An 18,086-nucleotide genomic window follows, 5' to 3' on the forward strand; every position below is an offset into this window, starting at 1 on the left:
CAATAGCCAGGATATGGAAGCAACATAAATGTCCATCAACAGAGGAATGGATAAAGAAGATGTGATACATATATACAATGGAATATTACTCAGCCATAAAAAGGAACAAAATAGTGCCATTTGCAGAGACATGGATGGACCTAGAGATTGTCATACACAGTGAAGTAAGTCAGAGAGAGAAAAACAAATATCATATAGTATTGCTTATATGTGGAATCTAGAAAAATGATACAGAGGAACTTATTGGCAAAACAGAAATAGAGTCACAGATGTAGAGAATAAACTTATGGTTACCAAGGGGAGTAAGAGGGGGTGGGATGAATTGGGAGATTGGGATTGACATATATACACTACCACGTTAAAAACAGATAACTAATGAGAACCTACTGTGTAGCACAGGGAACTCTACTCCATGATCTGTGGTGACCTAAACGGGAAGGGAATCTCAAAAAGAGTGGATATATGCATATGTATAACTGATTCACTTTGCTGTACAGCAGAAACTAACACAACATCATAAAGCAACTATGCTCCAATAAAAATTAATTTAAAAATATTTTTAAGAAGGTATACTGTGAAAAACACTTGTCTCTTGAACCCACTCTCCCACCCTTCTCATTCTCATTCTCATTGTTGCACATTAATGAGGGCAACCCCTTTAATTTTTAGCATTTTCTTTTGGTGTTTACCTTCACATCTGTAAGTAATCTACTGCTACTTCTTAATTTTTCAGTTTGAGCCTTATCCATTTGCTTCTACGGAAGATAATGAAAGCTTTTTTCCTCTCCCTCTCTCTGTGCATTTGTTTTACCAACTCTTCTACATTTTCATTTTGGGTAGTTTCATCTGACGGTTCACTTCCACAGTTTTCATCTGTATGTAATACGCAGTTAAACCCATCTATTGAGTTCCTAATTTCAATTGTATTTTTTAGGTCTTCAATTCCCATTTTTTCTCTTTTATACTTTCTAGATCTCTACCAAAATTTTAAATCTTGCCTTTTATTTCCTTCAGTATATTAAGCATATTGTAGTTTTATATTAATTTGTCTCCCGTATGCCTGGTAATTTTTAAATTAACTGTTTGACGTTGTGTATGAAAACTGTAGAGATACTTTGAGGCTTAGAACAATGTTGTCTTCCTCTGGTGAGACTATATATTTGCTTCTAGGAAAGATGTTGGGGAAAACTAGCAATCCTGGAACTCCTTTATATAGGCAGAGATTAAAATGATGGTCCGTACTAGCTTACTTTTGTTCCCAGAATGTAGCTTTTCCTAGTACTAACCAAAAGTTTGGGAGTCTTACCAAGTCCATTCTTCTCCAATTTTTCTCTCTCTAGCCTGTCCTGATTCCAATGTTTACCTTCTTAGACCAGTGAGTTTTCTGAAAGCTCCTTTCAGTTTTTCAGCCTCTTCTGGTACTATATGGGAAAAGCAGTCACAAACGCTGGACATATATTTCTCAATTTCCTTTTTCTTTTGGGTTGTCATTGGCTTTGTTTGCTCCATCATTCCCTGAAACTCATGATTTTTCGTATCTTGCCCAGCTTTTCTCTCTGTTCTTAGAGGGAAGTAGTTCAGAATGACATATTGAATTGAAAGGGCTTGGTCTGAGCTTGGTATGCTGAGAGTTCTGGTTGGTCAAGCAATTGCCCTACCTCTTAATTTCCCCATTAAGTCTGAGAATTTTAAGGCCAGCAGACTTTGATTGTATGAGGGAGGCAGGTATCTGTAATTTACATAGCTCTTAAGTAATATGTACCACCAATTTTTTTTAAATTTTTATTTTATATTGGAGCATAGTTGATTAACAATGTTGGGTTAGTTTCAGGTGTACAGCAAAGTGATTCAGTTATACACATACATGTATCTATTCTTTTTCAACAATCTTTTAAGGCTACAAGGAGGTATCTTTGAACAAGGACAATAATGTTCTTTCTGAAAGTCACTGCCTTCTCAAGACAGATTAAAATTTTTTAATTAAAAAATTTACAAAATTAAAAAAAATTTTTAAGATAAAAAAATTTTTAAAGAGACAGTGAAAAGTGTCATATCAAACACAAGTCATGATGATAGTTAAATAAAAGGAAATAGGACTGCTCTGAGCACACAGGCATGATTTTCACAGTGCCAGGAAGCATCTGTACAAATACATGAATAAATAAGCCCCAAGGAGCTAAAGAATTAGAAAGCTAATGAACCTGAAATTTCTAAAGTAAGTTATTTGCTAATAAACCTTTTTTTCTTTGATGTGGAAGAACACATATGGATTCATCAATAAAAATGTTTTATATTTTATAAGATGGCTTCACTGTCAAAAATTATAGAAACAAGTGAAGAGTAAGGAAAAAGGCAGCATTAGAGTTCCCATTTGACAGAGCACTGTACTACGTGGATCAGTTAAATTTGAAACCTTGGGGCCTCTCTGAGTGTGCCTTATTTCTTTTTCTTTCTTACCTAAGAAAAATATAAAAGATCTTAAGATACAGTGTCATAAAAATTTAAGTCTTTCCATAAGCCATTTCACCTAGATCTTCTTGTCTGTCAACACTAATAATCAAAGCTACCATCTATTGAATGCTCAGTGCTAATTTTTTACCAGGCACTTTCTACATAGATTATCATGTTTAATCTTCTAGATGCCATTACTAGTTCCATTTAAAGAGAAGGAACCAAAGGCTCTGAAAGATTAAATAACGTGCCCAGAATTAGTGCACACACAGTTAAGGCTTGATTCCGGATCTGTTTGAATATAGTACCTACACTGCCGATAGTACAGAATACTACTTCAGCACTGACACACTTAACCACTCTTTGTTGAGTGACTACCATATGTAAGATAACTGTGCATGACACATGACCATGCCCACCCTCAGATAATGTTGTCCTCCCCTCCCAGACACACCCCAGTTTAATGTCCTAACATCTCAGAGGAGGATTTTTTTTCTTCCAAAGCATGAAACAATGCTGCATACAACTTCATCGCAACTGACATTTAAAAAAATACCCCAAGTGTCACCCTATGGAGAGCTCTACTATGTTATATATGCCTCTCCAGTCTCTTTCCTTTTACTTGAGACAGGGAAGATGAAATGTGACTACGGAAGAATATGATCTGCTCCCTGATCAACATCATATAATATTGACGTATGTGTGTTGGGGATTTCATACCATTAATAAACTTTTACACCATGCATCTCTTCTTGTCTTTTCTCATTATATAAAAGTGTTTATTTCATTTTGTACTAGCTTATTATTGAAGATGACTGTCTACTGTCAGTGCACAAACAGGCAGAATAAATTCTTTAGTTGATAATGACAATAATAGGCATCCCCTAAAAGTGACATGAGTTGGTGTCTTAGTCAATGTGGGTTGCTATAACAGAATACTATACTGGGTGGTTTATTAACAACAGAAATTCATTTCTCGCAGTTCTGGTGGATGGCAGTCTGAGATCAGAGTGCCAACATGATCAGGTTCTGGCATGAGCGAGCTCGCTTCTGGGTTGCAGACAACCATTTTTCTCATTGTATCCTCACGTGATGGAGAGGGTGAGAAAGCTCTCTGGGGTCTCTTTTATGAGGGCACTAATCTCATTCATGAGGACTCTACCTTCATGACTTAATTACCTCCCAAAGGTCTCATCTCCTAATACCATCACTTGGGGGGTTAGGATTTCAATATATGAATTTGGAGGGCAGGGCACAAACATTTAGCCCATTGCAGTTGGGTTGATGATGATGATGGTAATAGGGAAGAAGTTATAGATTTTTATGGAGGAGGGAAATTAGAACTTGAAAAAAAAAGCACATTTGATCCATATGAAGGAAGTTTTGCCTTCATCTCCCTCTGTGGTGACAAGTATTAACTGTATGCCTGAATAATAATTAATTAACATCAACAATTTGCTAAAGCTAAGTAAGAGCTGGAATAGGCAGAATGAAGATGGAAAGGTTTACAAAGCATGCAGGAAACCAAGACATTTTTCTTTTATTTTCTGGCTAGCTCTTTAGTGACAAGGAAATCAAATCTCCTTTCATTTTGGCTCTAGCTTATACTGGAACTAATCATATTCAATCAGTAGAGCTGTCGCTCTAAATTCAGGGAAGGTGCTGACCCATCATGTTACCTAACATTCAATCAGTAGCTTTCCTTCTCTCAGGGTGGTTTATAATCAATATGACCTATTGGAATCTGTCTTTTGAGTTTCACATTTAGCTACGCCAAAGTAAAAGAGGTCTCAAGTGAGGGTGGGGGTGAGAGGCTTACAGCTCTCTGTCAAGTACAAACCTTTGCTTCTGGAAGTCTCTTGATATCACTGCCACTGGTATCCTCTTGTCACTGAATGAGTCACTTGGTATGGCTTAGGAAAAGCACAGTCCATTCTGGAATGGCTATGACTTTTATGTGGTGAAAGAAAAGATGCCCACCATGATAAACTAGAATGTTATTCTCTTCTTATCTCCTTATTACTGTGAATTTATTTTATAGATTTTTCACAATTAAGGCTAAGACATAAGAACTCTGCTCTCTCATGCCAGATGAAGATACATTTCATCATCCTTTTGTCAGTGCTCACCGATAATATATAAAGCACTATAAAAAGCAGTTAAGAGGACTGACAATAGATCAATGAGTTTAAGCTTTAAAACATGTCTTTTACTCTAACACACAGAAAAAAGAGATAATGTTTTGAAAAATGAAAAGCCAGGCATAGTTGTTTCCATATCTTGGCAACTGGAAATAATGCTGCTGTGAACACCAGGGTGTGTATATTTTTTTGAATTAGTGTTTATGTTTTTTTCAGAGATATACCCAGGAGTGGAACTGCTGGGTCACATGGTAGTTCTATTTTTAGTTTTTAAAAAAAACTTCCATATTGTTTTCCACAGTGGCTGCACCAGTTTACAGTCTCACCAACAGTGTACAAGGGTTCCCTTTTCTCCACATCCTTGCCAGCATTTGTTATTTGGGACTTTTTGATGATAGCAATTCTGACAGGTGTGAGGTGGTAACTCATTGTGGTTTTGATTTGCATTTTCCTGATGATTAGCGATGTTGAGCATCTTTTCATGTGCCTGTTGGCCATCTGCATTTCCTCTTTGGAAAAACGTCTATTCAGTTCTTCTGCCCATTTTTTAATTGTGCTTTTTTTTTGATGTTGAGTTGTATGAGCTGTTTATATATGTTGGATATTAATCTCTTATCAATCCTACCATTTGCAAATATTTTCTCCCATTCAGTAGGTTGTCTTTTTGATTTGATGCTGGTTTCCAGGCATAGTTGTACTCAAAAACAAGGTAAACATCATATGGGCCAGAAGTGGAAGAGAAACAATAACCTTCTAGTAAAGGAAGCTCAAGGGAGAAAAACGGAAACCAAAAAGAGCTTCCAGGAAGTAAAGGATAAGGGTCAAGGTCCCAAGCTAAGAGAGATTCCTTGTATTTGAAAGAAGGCTAAACAAAGCTGTGATGTTCCTGAGGCTACAGTCTACACACAGGCTTGTGCCAGTGGTGGTGGACATTATGGTGGTGAAATAGAGACTGTCATGTAGATAGGCTCCAGGCCAAGCCACTGCCCAGTGTGATGACTGAATCTACATCCCCATGGAAAAAAGGCTCAACACTTGATTCTGGACTAGTGATTTGCTCAGGGTGAAGACAAATGGAAAAAATGCTAGACAGGGAGATAAGAGGCACTGAGAATGAGAGAAAAAATACCCCACACCTGATTAATTTATCATTTAAAATTCCAAATGCAACCTCAAACAACAGGTTAATGAATTCATTCTTGAGCATCAATAGAGCTAAATGAAATTGATTAGAAAATGTGCCGAGACCCTTGTAGAGGTTCAGGATACGATAATATATATAAAACAAGGATTATGAAACAAAAACATGAAGATATGAATTGAGAATTGTAGATATGAATAACCAATTATAAATCTTGGAATTGAAAAGTACAGTCACCGAAATTAAATTTAAAAAGTAAGGATTCCCAGGTGGTGCAGTGGTTAAGAATCCAGCTGCCAATGCAGGGGACATGGGTTCAAGACCTGGTCTGGGAAGATCCCACATGCCGCAGCGCAACTAAGTCCATGCACCACAACTACTGAGACTGCGCTCTAGAGCCCGCGAACCACAACTACTGAGCCCACGTGCTGCAGCTACTGAAGCCCGCACATCCTAGAGTCCGTGCTCTGCAACAAGAGAAGCCACCACAATGAGAAGCCCGCACACCGCAATGAAGAGTAGCCCCCGCTCGCCACAACTAGAGAAAGCCCGCGTGCAGCAACGAAGACTCAACGCAGCATAAATAAATAAATAAATAAATAAATGTATTTTAAAAAGTAAGTAGATAAGATAAACTTGATTTGCCAAAAGCAAAAAGAGAATTTGGAAACTGGAACATACCACTGAGGAGGCACCACAGAGAGATGAAGAGATGGATGAAGAGATGAAAGATATGGATGGAAATAAAATTAAGCTTGTAGAATTGCACAGAAACATTTGCGTGTGTGTGTGTGTGTGTGTCTGCATGTGCATATATGTGTATTGTTTTCCTCAGAGTAGAAAATAGAAGGACCGGTAGAGAAGAAACATTTGAAGAGATGATGGCAAAAAACTTTCCAGTATTTAAGGGTCAAATCTTCAGATACAGTAAAGAGAAATTTAAGAAAATAAAAAATGAAAACACAGTCTTAAAAGCAACTAGTGAGAAAGACAAATTACAATAAAGGAATAATAATCAGGCTAACAGCAGAATTTTATCAGCAACAATTGATGCGAGAGATCAATGTACAAAGGAAAAAAAACCTTGTCAAACAGATTCTTATACTCAGCTAAACTAGCATGCAAGACTGAAGGTGAAATCAAGATATAGTCAAATATACATAAACTATGAAACCTCTAGCATAGAACTTAAAGGGATATAATTCACCAAGAAATACAAACCAAGAAGGAAGCAGAGAGATACAAGAAATAAAAGAAGAATAAAGAGAAATTCACAAAATATTTTGATAACTAGTGAGTAGTTACTGAAAGACAAAATTCAGCAACTTTGTGGAAAGAAGAGAAGATCCAAAATTCTACACAATAATTACAAATGACAGGTGTGAAGAAAGGTTAAGAGATAATAAATGTGTGATAGGGTCCTTGTCTTATTCTTGAGGAGGACCAAGATACTGATTTCTTTCATCATTGTTAGAAAAAGATAACATTTATTTGTTAGGGTTAATAACAAATAAAATAAATAAATAAAATCTATAGCCTCCAAACGAGTATGGGAAAAATGTACATAAGATAGCAGTGGTTGGAGGGGGGCTTGGAGAAAATTTATCAATCCAGTACAAAGCAGAAAAGGAGAAAACTAAAGTAGAAAACAGTTATAGTATATAGGAAAGACATGGTAGAAGTAAGTCCATATATTTCAATAATCACAATAAATTTTAAAAGGTCAGTCTTGGTATGGTTGATTGAATAATAGCCCTCCAAGGATGTCCATATCCTAATCCCTGATATCTGTGAATATGTTGTTTTACATGTCAAAAGGGACTTTCAGATATGATTGAGGATCTTGAGATGAAGAGATCATCTTGGATTATTGGTGTGGTCCCAATGTAACCACAAAGTTCCTTATAAGAAGGAGGCAAGAGGGTCACAGTCAGAGAAGAAGTAAGAATGCAAACAGAGGTCAGAGAGCAAAGATGTTATGCTGCTGCTGGCTTTGAAGGTGCAGGAAGGAGCCATGAGCCAAGGTATGCAGGTGGCCTCCAAAGATGGCAAAGGCAAGGAAGTAGTTTCTCCTCCAGAGTCTCAAAAAGGCACACAGCCTTATAGACACATTTTAGACTACCTTCAGAACTGTAAGATAACAAATTTGTTACAGCAGCAATAGAAAACTAATGTACTCACCAATTAAAAGACAGAGTCTATCATTAGCGTTTAAAAAATTCAGTCATGTGGTGTTTTAAGAGAGTCTAAACAAATCAGCACACAAAACAAACCAATACATACCAAAAAATCCTGGAAATTAGGGAATGAAAAAGATATATCATGCAAATGCTAGCTAAAAGAAAGCTGATGTAGCATTATCTCTATCAGGCAAAATAGAATTTAAGTCAAAAAGCATAAATAGGGGCTAAAATGGACAACTTACTATGAAAAAAGGAATAATATATTGTGATATATAAGTCATGAATTTATATGCACCTACCAACATAGCTTTTAAATATATGGAGTGAAAGTTGACATAATTACAAGGAGAAATGGAAAAGTGGGAGATTTTGATAAAATTATATCAGAAACTATTATATCATACAAATAATTAAGGCAGTAAAATATTTGAACAATACAGTACATAAGCTTGATTTAACACAAACATGTGCCAGAAATTCAAAGCAGAGACCCTTGTCACTTGAAGGAGACAGGCATATAAATAAGTAAATATAAAAAGGGGGATCCCTACTTACACAAGAAAATAACCCGATGGCTTAGGATCAGAAGGAGATGTGAAAGCCTGATGGTTCCCTTGATGCCACATCACTGTGTATTTCTATGGCAAATGACCAAAAAAATGTTTAAAAAGAACTGCTTGAATGAGACATCAGAATTACTGCTTCCTGGATCCTGGAAACTCTATAAAGACCTAACTGCAAGGGGCTCTCTTGCAGATCACAAAGGCAAAGGACGCTGTGAAAATGTTTTAGTGCCAGCTGAATCCCAAGGTGTCACTGACACCTGTACACAAGTTCTCGAGTTAACGGTACACCTGAGGTTGAATTAGAGCCAAGAGTAAATGAAAAAGAATTCCAAACGCTTCCAAACAAGTGCTGAGCAATGCACTTGCTCCACCTAGCAAGGGGCACCCATGCAAAGAAGGCATCTATCTTCCAGCCCAGGGCTGAGGTCCCAGTGGCCAGGGACCACATCCTCGCCCTCATTTCTGCTGTCATCCCGACAGGAGCGCCGTGTGCACAAGCAGAGCCCACACACTCTTGCCAAAAGGGTCTTTCTATGGTCTGCTCTCACATTCTGATATTTTTTACCCCACGCAAACCAGAGGTGACTTACTCTATTGTTTGGAGTCCTTCACCTTAATCCAAGTAAGTTGGCCCATTCAAAACCTCAAGGGGAGGCTGATATTTCAAACATTCCAAAGCAAAGCATGACAGACGGCTGGCAGTGGGTGCCGCATCTGGGGAGGGTGGACTTTTTGACTGGCAGTCAAAAGAGGGGAGAGAATGACCCCTCCTTTTAGGGCACCCAGCAGAAAAGAGAAGAACTTCCAGACATGGATTTGTAGTGATAACATAAGAAATGAAGACTGTGCCCTTGGCCCTACTTATTTCTGAGTGAGCAAGAAATTAAATGCAATAATTATCTGACCACGACTTACGGGGGCACTGAGCGCTGGGGTTAGGGAACAAACAACTATTAACTGAAACTCTCCTAATGTTTAGTGATTCCTGTAAGGATGAATTTGTAGATTCAGTATGGTATATCAAGTTGAAATTTAATAAACGGTATTTCAATTTCTTTCTCCACTGTAGTTAATTTCTAAGTTAGTGTAATTCAATTTCTATATTAACACACATAGTATTTACTAGGAAATCCATCAAAAATCCCAGCCGAAATATGAAAGGAGTTTAATTTTCACCTATGAGAAATACAGTTGAAACTACTTTTATGCTATAAAGGTAATCAACTCAATAAACGCCAGTTTTCCACGAGGAGCCTGAGGGAAGAACATCACACTTTTGTCGCCTTGGAACTGGAGCTTGCTGTTTTAAGATGATACTAAACAATCAAAAGATGGAATCATGAAAACCTTTATGGAAAAGAAAAAGTCCCATTTTAACAACCATATGGGTCATTCAACATATATACTATATTAGTAAAACACAACAGATCCTTGATGTGCTTTTGTTTCTTAAAATGTACCAAAAGTTACCACAAATTGTGAAATCTGGAGATATCTGAAAATGAAAGGGGAGGCAGTGAGGAAGGGAATCCTTGCTGTATTTGTATGTAAGCATTCTTGTGGCTTCTGCCCATCTCCTTCCTCTGTAATCCACTGGGACCCTCTCATTCCCCCTCTCATCATCTCAGACAGGTTGGATGACTCCTCCTACCCACTGTGAACTCTGCACATACAAAACTGGACCGGAAGCCACATTTCCTAGGCAATACCCCATGCTTCCACCAAACACACCAACGGCGACTCACTGGATAAAGACTAGAGAAGGTGTCCTTTTCTGTAGGATTTTTCTTTCAACATTATTCATTATACAAGATCAACAAGGCACTAGATCAAGAGTGGGCTTGTGTCTGAATCGCATGTTCAAAAGAGCAGTGACTGTACCGGAAATCACTATCTTTACAAGGAGTAATGACAAATGATAATATAATAATAATGATAATGATAAATGGCTCCTAGTTGGGACCAATGACTCTGAGGAGCCATTACAAGTCGATAGAAAACTATGATCCTATTCCCTCTGATATTTTATAAAATTAACAATAATTGATTTTTCCGAAATATCTGACACAGTGGCACAGTGGTTGAGAATCTGCCTGCCAATGCAGGGGACACGGGTTCGAGCCCTGGTCTGGGAGGATCCCACGTGCCGCGGAGCAACTAGGCCCGTGAGCCACAACTACTGAGCCTGCGTGTCTGGAGCTTGTGCTCCGCAACAAGAGAGGCCGTGACAGTGAGAGGCCCGCGCACCATGATGAAGAGTGGCCCCCGCTCGCCACAACTAGAGAAAGCCCTCGCACAGAAACGAAGACCCAACACAGCCAAAAACAAACGAATAAATAAAATTAAAAAAAAGAAATATCTGACAAATGCTGAAACCAAATGTCAGCACTCATTCAAATGTCAATTAATTTGGAAATAGGAGAAAGGCTAAACTATTTTAAATTTTATATTTAAATTTAGAAAACTTCTTTTAAAATCAAGAATAGTTTCAATTACTGAATTAGAAATTCCTAAATTCTGCAAAAATTGGTATCTCTGTTTAAAAAATTAGCTTATAGAAGACTAGTGGATCTAAATGTCATTATAAAATACACAGAAATAAGATAGACTCATTTCTAGAACCAATTTATATCTATTTTTCTATCTATCTTTGTTTTGCTGTGTTCTTTAATTTCTACTTTTGGAAACTACCATCTTGTTGTATTTCCTACATCCTTAAAAACTACATTAAAATATTGCCAGAAGGAAGAGAGAATAAAAATAGAATAAGCATACTAACAAGTCTGTAGCCAAATGGCTTCCAATTAAATACAAGGAAGCATTTCCAGTTATAGAGACATTTAAAAAGCGTTTTCTGGAAGTGCGGGGCTGAGCTCAGGAACAGTTCAGTAAGGAGGTCTCTGAAGCATCTCCCTGAACTGGGATTATAGTCAATACATTGGCTTGTTTACCAAACTACCTGTATATTGTGTTTCTAAATCAACAAAAAGATTATAATAAAGAGGAAGTGGGGATGAGAATAACATAGTTTAATGCAGTTGAACCATTTAAATCTCTGCTTCTGGTGATCATTTTCAAAGGCATGTTGCCAAAATAAGGCCACTGCCTATTAACATATAGGCAGAGCTGTGTTTTCAGTGACAGTTCCACAATCTACTCACCATGCATGCCTTGAATAATGCGGGGATTAAGGACTGGTTAGACAGGTTGAGAATCCTGAGGGAGTCCTTCAGGACGTAGATATTGCCAAAATCAACCTGAGTGGGATGTACGTAGATAACTGGGCCTTCTCCAATGCTCCTTAAGTGACATACCTGCGTTCCATGTAAGAGAAAGAACACAGGAATGGCTGAAAATGGCTGGCCTTTAAAATCAAATTAAAACAGAAGCTTTTAAGCATCCCTTTATAAAAAGCAGGGACACAAAAGGGTGCTTATTAGAACTGACATCCCTTCTCCCTGGTACTCTGCAGTCAAAGGTCACAGGGATGGCCATGCTGATCAGACCTGGAATTCCTCCCTTAAAAGAATGATCCACTTCCCTGGGTCAGTCCAGAGCCGTGCACCCGAGGGGAAACCAGAATAATGGTCCTTGATATGCCCAGCACTACAGCCTCAAGAACACTTAGAGGTTAAGGACCAGCACTTCAGAGTTGGATGTGGCTGGACTGAGTCTCAGTTCTGCTGTTGTATTAGCAACACGATAGGGCCATCCACTGAGCAACGTTGTGCAGGCTGGGGACTGAAACCCACCTTGCTCTCCTCCCCTTGCCCTGTGCCCTTGGCCAGGCACTGTGTCTGCCCAAGGAAGGGAGTCTTTCTCTTTCATAAAGTGCTTCCTGCTCAGCAAGCTACCGTCTCATGTGCTGCATCTGTGCAAGGCAGGCACATTGTAGGCTAGAAGGGTACCTGGACTGTGGCACATTTCAGTTGGCCTGCCTTAGTGATGTTGCTCTATAAGTCAGGTGGCTTACCTATGGCATCTTATATGGAAGACATAAAAGCAAAATCTGGGTTTATTATACTCTCTGAGCAATCAGAATCACTTCAAACAAATGTATGTTGACATCACCCAGCTTCCAAGTAAACCCGATGTCTAGGAATTCACAGTCTGTTGGGCAACTTCCTTCAAGATTCAAGATTCATCCTTCGATTCAGCTCAAGCAGCAGAGAGATTTCCATGTCTCTCTCTTCCCAGGCTTGGAGAAAGACTAAGACTTTCAGTAGGCTAATTTGGGATATAAGTCCAATTATAGAATATGTTATAGCATATAGTTGTATATATATCCAATAACCTACAGGAAAAGATCTGGTGAGCAGTGAGTAAAACCAATCTCAGAGCCCACATGTAGCAAGCTAGGGATACCCAGCTTTGTACTAGGAACAACTCAGGAGCGTGTTAAACATACAGATGTGCTTGTCCTCTTCCCTCAGAGATTCTGATTTAATAGGTCTGGAGAGAGGTCAAGTGTGTCTCTGCGTGTGAGAAAAATCAATTGCTATAAAGCACCACTTTTAGATGTAACCACAAACAGATTCCCGAAGTAACAGCCCTGGTATTTTACCACTGCAGAGTGAAAATGAAAAACTCTAGAACTACCAACAACTAGAGGATATGCAAATATGTTGAGTGCCTTACATACGAAGGCTGGAATATCCGGCAAGAAGTATGGCAATTATAACTACAATTCTGAAAATTGGCTCTCACCAGAGGGGGGTCCTGGCTCCCGATGGTCGAGATGTACACTGTGGACCTGTACTCCCCAAGGACTTGGGTCTCCAGGGCCAGAGGTATGTGAACGGTGCTGTTGGGAGAGATGATCCTGCAGGGGGTGGGACTAGACAGCAACACAGCTGGTGTATCCTGATATACCTGGTGGGACAGAGAAGCCAGAAGGAAAAGCAAGCCCCAGGCTCAGTATGAAATCAACAGCATGTTAGATCATTTTCAAACACGCGTTGTCCTGAGTCTGTGGAGGGCTTTTAGAATTGAATCATCATTAAAGCAGGTGAATGGAGATGAGCACCCCAATTCAGCCAGAAGGAACTTTGGCTAAGTGAGGTGTGCATAAGGCCCCAAATGCAAAGTGTGCAACCCAGCAAAGTGCAGAAATCATCCACAATGTGAGTTAGTTCAGGGCAACAGCTTCCCATGGCCAATTTCTTAAACTGGCCTTCCGCACCTTCATGCTTTATTCCCCATCCACTTCACCCCTTTGCACTTCATTGGTAGAGGCCACTGGCATTTCCTGAACACATGACACTGTTTCCACCTCCAACCCTTTGCACTTGTGGTTGCTCTTCCTGGAGTGCCCACACCCTCTGACCTGCCTGCACACTCATCCTTATACCCCCAGGGATGCCCAGTGCCCCAGAGTCTGGGCGCTTGCTCTGTCCTCAGGGAGCATCCTGCAGTCCCTTCCCTCACCACGCACTATCAACGCGTCCATCTTCTCCAAGGACTGTAAACTTCTTAGGGCACGACCTGGGTCTCTCCTCATTATGTGCCCACTTTCTGGCCCAAAATACATGCTCAATACACGTTTGTTTGTTTTTGGTTTGTTTTTTAATATTTATTTATTTGGCTGTGCCGGGTCTTAGTTGTGGCATGCAGGATCTTTTTAGTTGTGGCATGCAGGATCTAGTTCCTGACCAGGGATCTAACCCAGGCCCCCTGCATTGGGAGCACAGAGTCTTAACCACTGGACCACCAGGGAAGCCCCAGTACATGTTTTTTAAATGGGGAAACAGTTAGGTGAATGAATGAAGGAATGTTGTCCACTGTTTACGAACATACGTTCCTAAGAACTCTGTTCTGCAGCATATTACTAAGCATTTATGCAACAACAACAACAAATAAAACTTTAAAACTCCCACGGTCAAATAAGTTAGAGTAACTGGGAAACACTTCTCAGAGCGTCGGCTCCTGGAGGGAAGCACAGAGCGTGCCGGTTTCACTAGTCCGGGACACCCCATGGTCTTTCCGCACCTGGTCTGGTCCAGCTTCGCCTAATCTAACTCAGCCTCCCTCAGCAGCAGTGCTCCGCCCGGCCTTCCTGGACCCCGAGGCCAAAGGAAAATCAGTAATACTGATTCCACCTTTATCTAATATTTTGATATCTTACTTATCATGGATTTTTTGTATTAGTTTTGATTTCTTCAAGTGTAGCATGAAAACATTATCATAGATTATCTTGATTACTGAGTGTTTTGGCTCTCCCCTAAATTTTGTGCTTGAGGCAAGTGCCTCACCCTTTTCCCAGCCCAGCTGTGCACAAACAGCTTCCCTATCACCCTGGGTGACTCAGGCTCTGCTCTGAGCTCTTGAGGTGACCGTGCATTCTGCAGGGCGAGCCTGTTCGGCTGTTGAACACTTGAAAGTTAGAAAAGTTGTCTCCTGTCACCCCCATTCTTGGCTTCTGGTTTTGTCTGAGAGACACCCACAGAATGACTCGAATTCCCTTTTTTACACAGTAGACCTTTGACTTAGACCTTTGACTAGTGGGAACTATTTCATCCCAGCTACTTCTCTGTTCCAGATTAGACTTCGTGCTTGCTCCTCATATGACTTGGATTTCCAGATGACAGAGACTGACATTCTCGTTACTCCAAACAGAATTCTTTTTTTTTTTTTAAGTTGCCATTAAAAAATACCCTGTCAAGATCTGAAGACAACATTCCAGCCCTGCTTTGATGTGTGGCTCTCTCCTTCCTTTAGCTGTTGGAACACTGTGTTTCTCCGATGCAGCCCAAACCTGCCTTGGTTCTGTGGCCTCAACACCGGTCTTTTGGAAGGCCAATGGCACTATCCATTGCTCCGCGGAGTCACCTCACTGGTCTTTTAACTTATTTTGAACTTACAGCCAAATGAAACCCCCATTTGATTTTTTGCATGTATTTTTATTAGAGTACTACTTACAGAAATGAATTTTAAACCCAAATTCATCCTTGGTAAAGTGCCCCTCATTAGTCACCTTTCATTACGCTAGTCTATACAGATCTTTTTGAATCTTTTTTCCATCTGTGTTTAATGGCTTAGTCTCCCACCTAGCTAGGTGTAATGGCACGTGGGCAGATCCATTTCATAAAACATTAAGAAACAGTTCCTCCTTTCTCCTTCCTATATTATCTCTAGCCTTCGAGTCAAACAAGTTCATTTATAAATATTGCATTACCATATCTTAGTGATTCTGTTCAAGTCACAGCCATAGACATAAATGAAAACTTCTAGCTCTGCCTCATTTCCCATGCATGGTTCATGCACAGGCAATAATTTGCAGGTGCAACTTCTGCATGTTGCCCTAATTGACCCTTTCTCCTCTTTATAGAAGGCAATTTCCCTGGGAAATTAACAACTGTTTCCACCTGCAGCTGCTCACTCATACAGGTGGCAATCCAGCTATAGCTTTATAACCCCATCTCCAGGTTATCCCACAGTTAAAAATTAGAATTACACACAGTCATGTGCTCAGGAATATGGCTCTTTCAAAGGTCTTCTCTTTCTCACTGAAGGAATCCAACTGAAGAAAAATCAACACTGAAAAAGGATAGAGGGGCTTCCCTGGTGGCGCAGTGGTTGAGAGTCCGCCTACCGATACAGGGGACACGGGTTCGTGCCCCGGTCCGGGAAGATCCCACATGCCGCGGAGCGGCTGGGCCCGTGAGCCATGGCCGCTGAGCCTGGGCTCCGCAAAGGGAGAGGCCACCAACAGTGAGAGGCCCGCGTACGGCCCAAAAAAAAAAAATAAATAAGGGTAGAGTAACTCACCTGAGGCAGGACCTGATAGCACGCTGGGAGGTCGTTATGATTGACAAGCTGGATCGTTTTCTCATATGGATACTTCAGGAAGCAGCGCCCAAAGTTCACCTCCGTATTAACCACGTGGAGAGGAGGTACAATACACCTGCTCGAAGGAAGGAGTCCATTAAAGAATTCAAAAGGATGGAGGGAGAGCTTGTTTACATATGGAGGACACAGAGTCCCAAGTTAAACACATTTGTCACTGTCACACAGTAGTTTTCCTCTAACTACATTAATCATTTTCAAATCTTCTCTCCTGTCATCCCTCTCCCTAAGCCCCCAATCACCACTTTTTAATCAAAAAAGGGCTAGAAGGAGGACTCCTTAAACACTGTCTTCTGTGGGTAATGACTAACGTTTCCATTGTTTTTCATATTTGGCCTTCCTTTGGCAAAGAGACCCCACAGCGCAAATTCCTTAGGGTTGTGGATCTGTTTCCATGACAAACAGGGCCAATGCCACCAGCATGAGGTCCTGACTAGCTGTGACACTTTGGACCAGTCAGAGTCCCCTGAAGACTAGCAACAGCTCACACCATCTAACTAATGGTAATAATTCTAATTCCTATGCAGAACAGCTGCCTTGGATCAGTAGGCTCAGGCAGCTGCTCGACCCAAAACTGGCACTGTGACAGTGGTGCTCAGTGTGGAGGGGGTGTGATGGGGGAGAGGGAGGGAGGAGTGGAAGGCCTGTGTGTGCAGCTCGCCTATTACTAGGTGACTTGGGTTTTATGTTGTGTCTGTTAAGTCTTGAAGTCTGCCCTGCCCTACTGCACTATCACAATATAGTGCAATGCTGAGGGGTGCTAGCGTTTGAATCTGTCAGAGCCAGGTTCAAGTACTGACCTTACCAAGTACAGCCTTGAGCAAGCTGCTCTCCCTCCCAGAGTCCTATTCTGCTCATAGGTAAAATGAAGGTAATTTTAGAGATTGATGTTAGCATCATTAACTCTTCTTAGGGAAACACAGAAGACGGTGTGAATGAAGGGTATGGCACGGAGCCGCATGATGGCTCGGGAAGAGATGATGAGCCTGTGGTAGTGGGTGTCGCCAGCCATACTGCTGGCTCTCTGGGAGAATTACCTTAGGGAGCACATTCTAAAAGCAGCTCTTCTGTTGAGAGTCTCTGAGCAGTTCTTACAGACTGCACCAAAAGCAGTGACATGAAAGAGAGTCTTGTTGACCTCAAAGTTTGGGTTTAGCACAAGATGAGTGTTCATTTTTAGCTAGAGTGGAAGTTGTCAGTTGACCCAATGATTTTGGTAAAGCTTATCCTTTACTACTTGAAACACTGTGGCTGAGAGGACTGATAGTATTTGACTGGGTCACAGAGAATACATGGTAGGAAACCCGTAGCCTCCTAGAACCACCCCTCCCCTTTTTCTTAAAAATTCAGGATTTTCTACTGAGAGCTGCAGGGAAGAGGGGCTGGAAAGTATCAGAATAAACCCACATAGAAAATACACACAAGACTAGACAAAAAGTAAAACTTCGGGATAGAGAGGACCAGATGAAAGAGTTTTCACTGTTTTTAAACAAACAATTAGGTCTCTGGAGGGAATACTAAGAAGAATTTGACCTTATTTTAGGGCTGCCCTGTGACTTCACTCAAACCCAAGACACAGGAAATGGTGCCAGTTATGATGGCCCCACCAACCAGCTCGGCTGCACACTCTTTAAGGCGCATCTTCCTAAGATTCATGGAAGTGCTAAATTCTAGGGATTGGAATACTGTCAGAGTTTTAGTAAGTACCTTTCTCTATTTCCTTCAGATGGTATTTTCATACACATTCTCAAGTTCCAGA

At 40.4% G+C, this 18,086-nt stretch overlaps 1 protein-coding gene across 1 annotated transcript in view; it reads right to left on the reverse strand.

The window, feature by feature from the left end:
- HYDIN (HYDIN axonemal central pair apparatus protein) overlaps positions 1–18,086 on the reverse strand; it is a 433,475-nt gene that overhangs the window by 201,988 nt on the left and 213,401 nt on the right. Inside the window, exons 17-19 of the mRNA XM_027119341.1 lie at positions 16,250–16,385; positions 13,190–13,354; positions 11,644–11,796 (exon numbers count right to left, since the gene is read on the reverse strand). Of these exons, the coding sequence (XP_026975142.1) occupies positions 11,644–11,796; positions 13,190–13,354; positions 16,250–16,385 (454 nt within the window). The remainder of the gene's footprint in view (positions 1–11,643; positions 11,797–13,189; positions 13,355–16,249; positions 16,386–18,086) is intronic.

The sequence above is a fragment of the Aethalodelphis obliquidens genome, unplaced genomic scaffold (genome assembly GCF_003676395.1).
Source record: "Aethalodelphis obliquidens isolate GAN/ISIS:26980383/991018 unplaced genomic scaffold, ASM367639v1 scaffold20, whole genome shotgun sequence".
NCBI classification, from domain to species: Eukaryota; Metazoa; Chordata; class Mammalia; order Artiodactyla; family Delphinidae; genus Aethalodelphis; species Aethalodelphis obliquidens.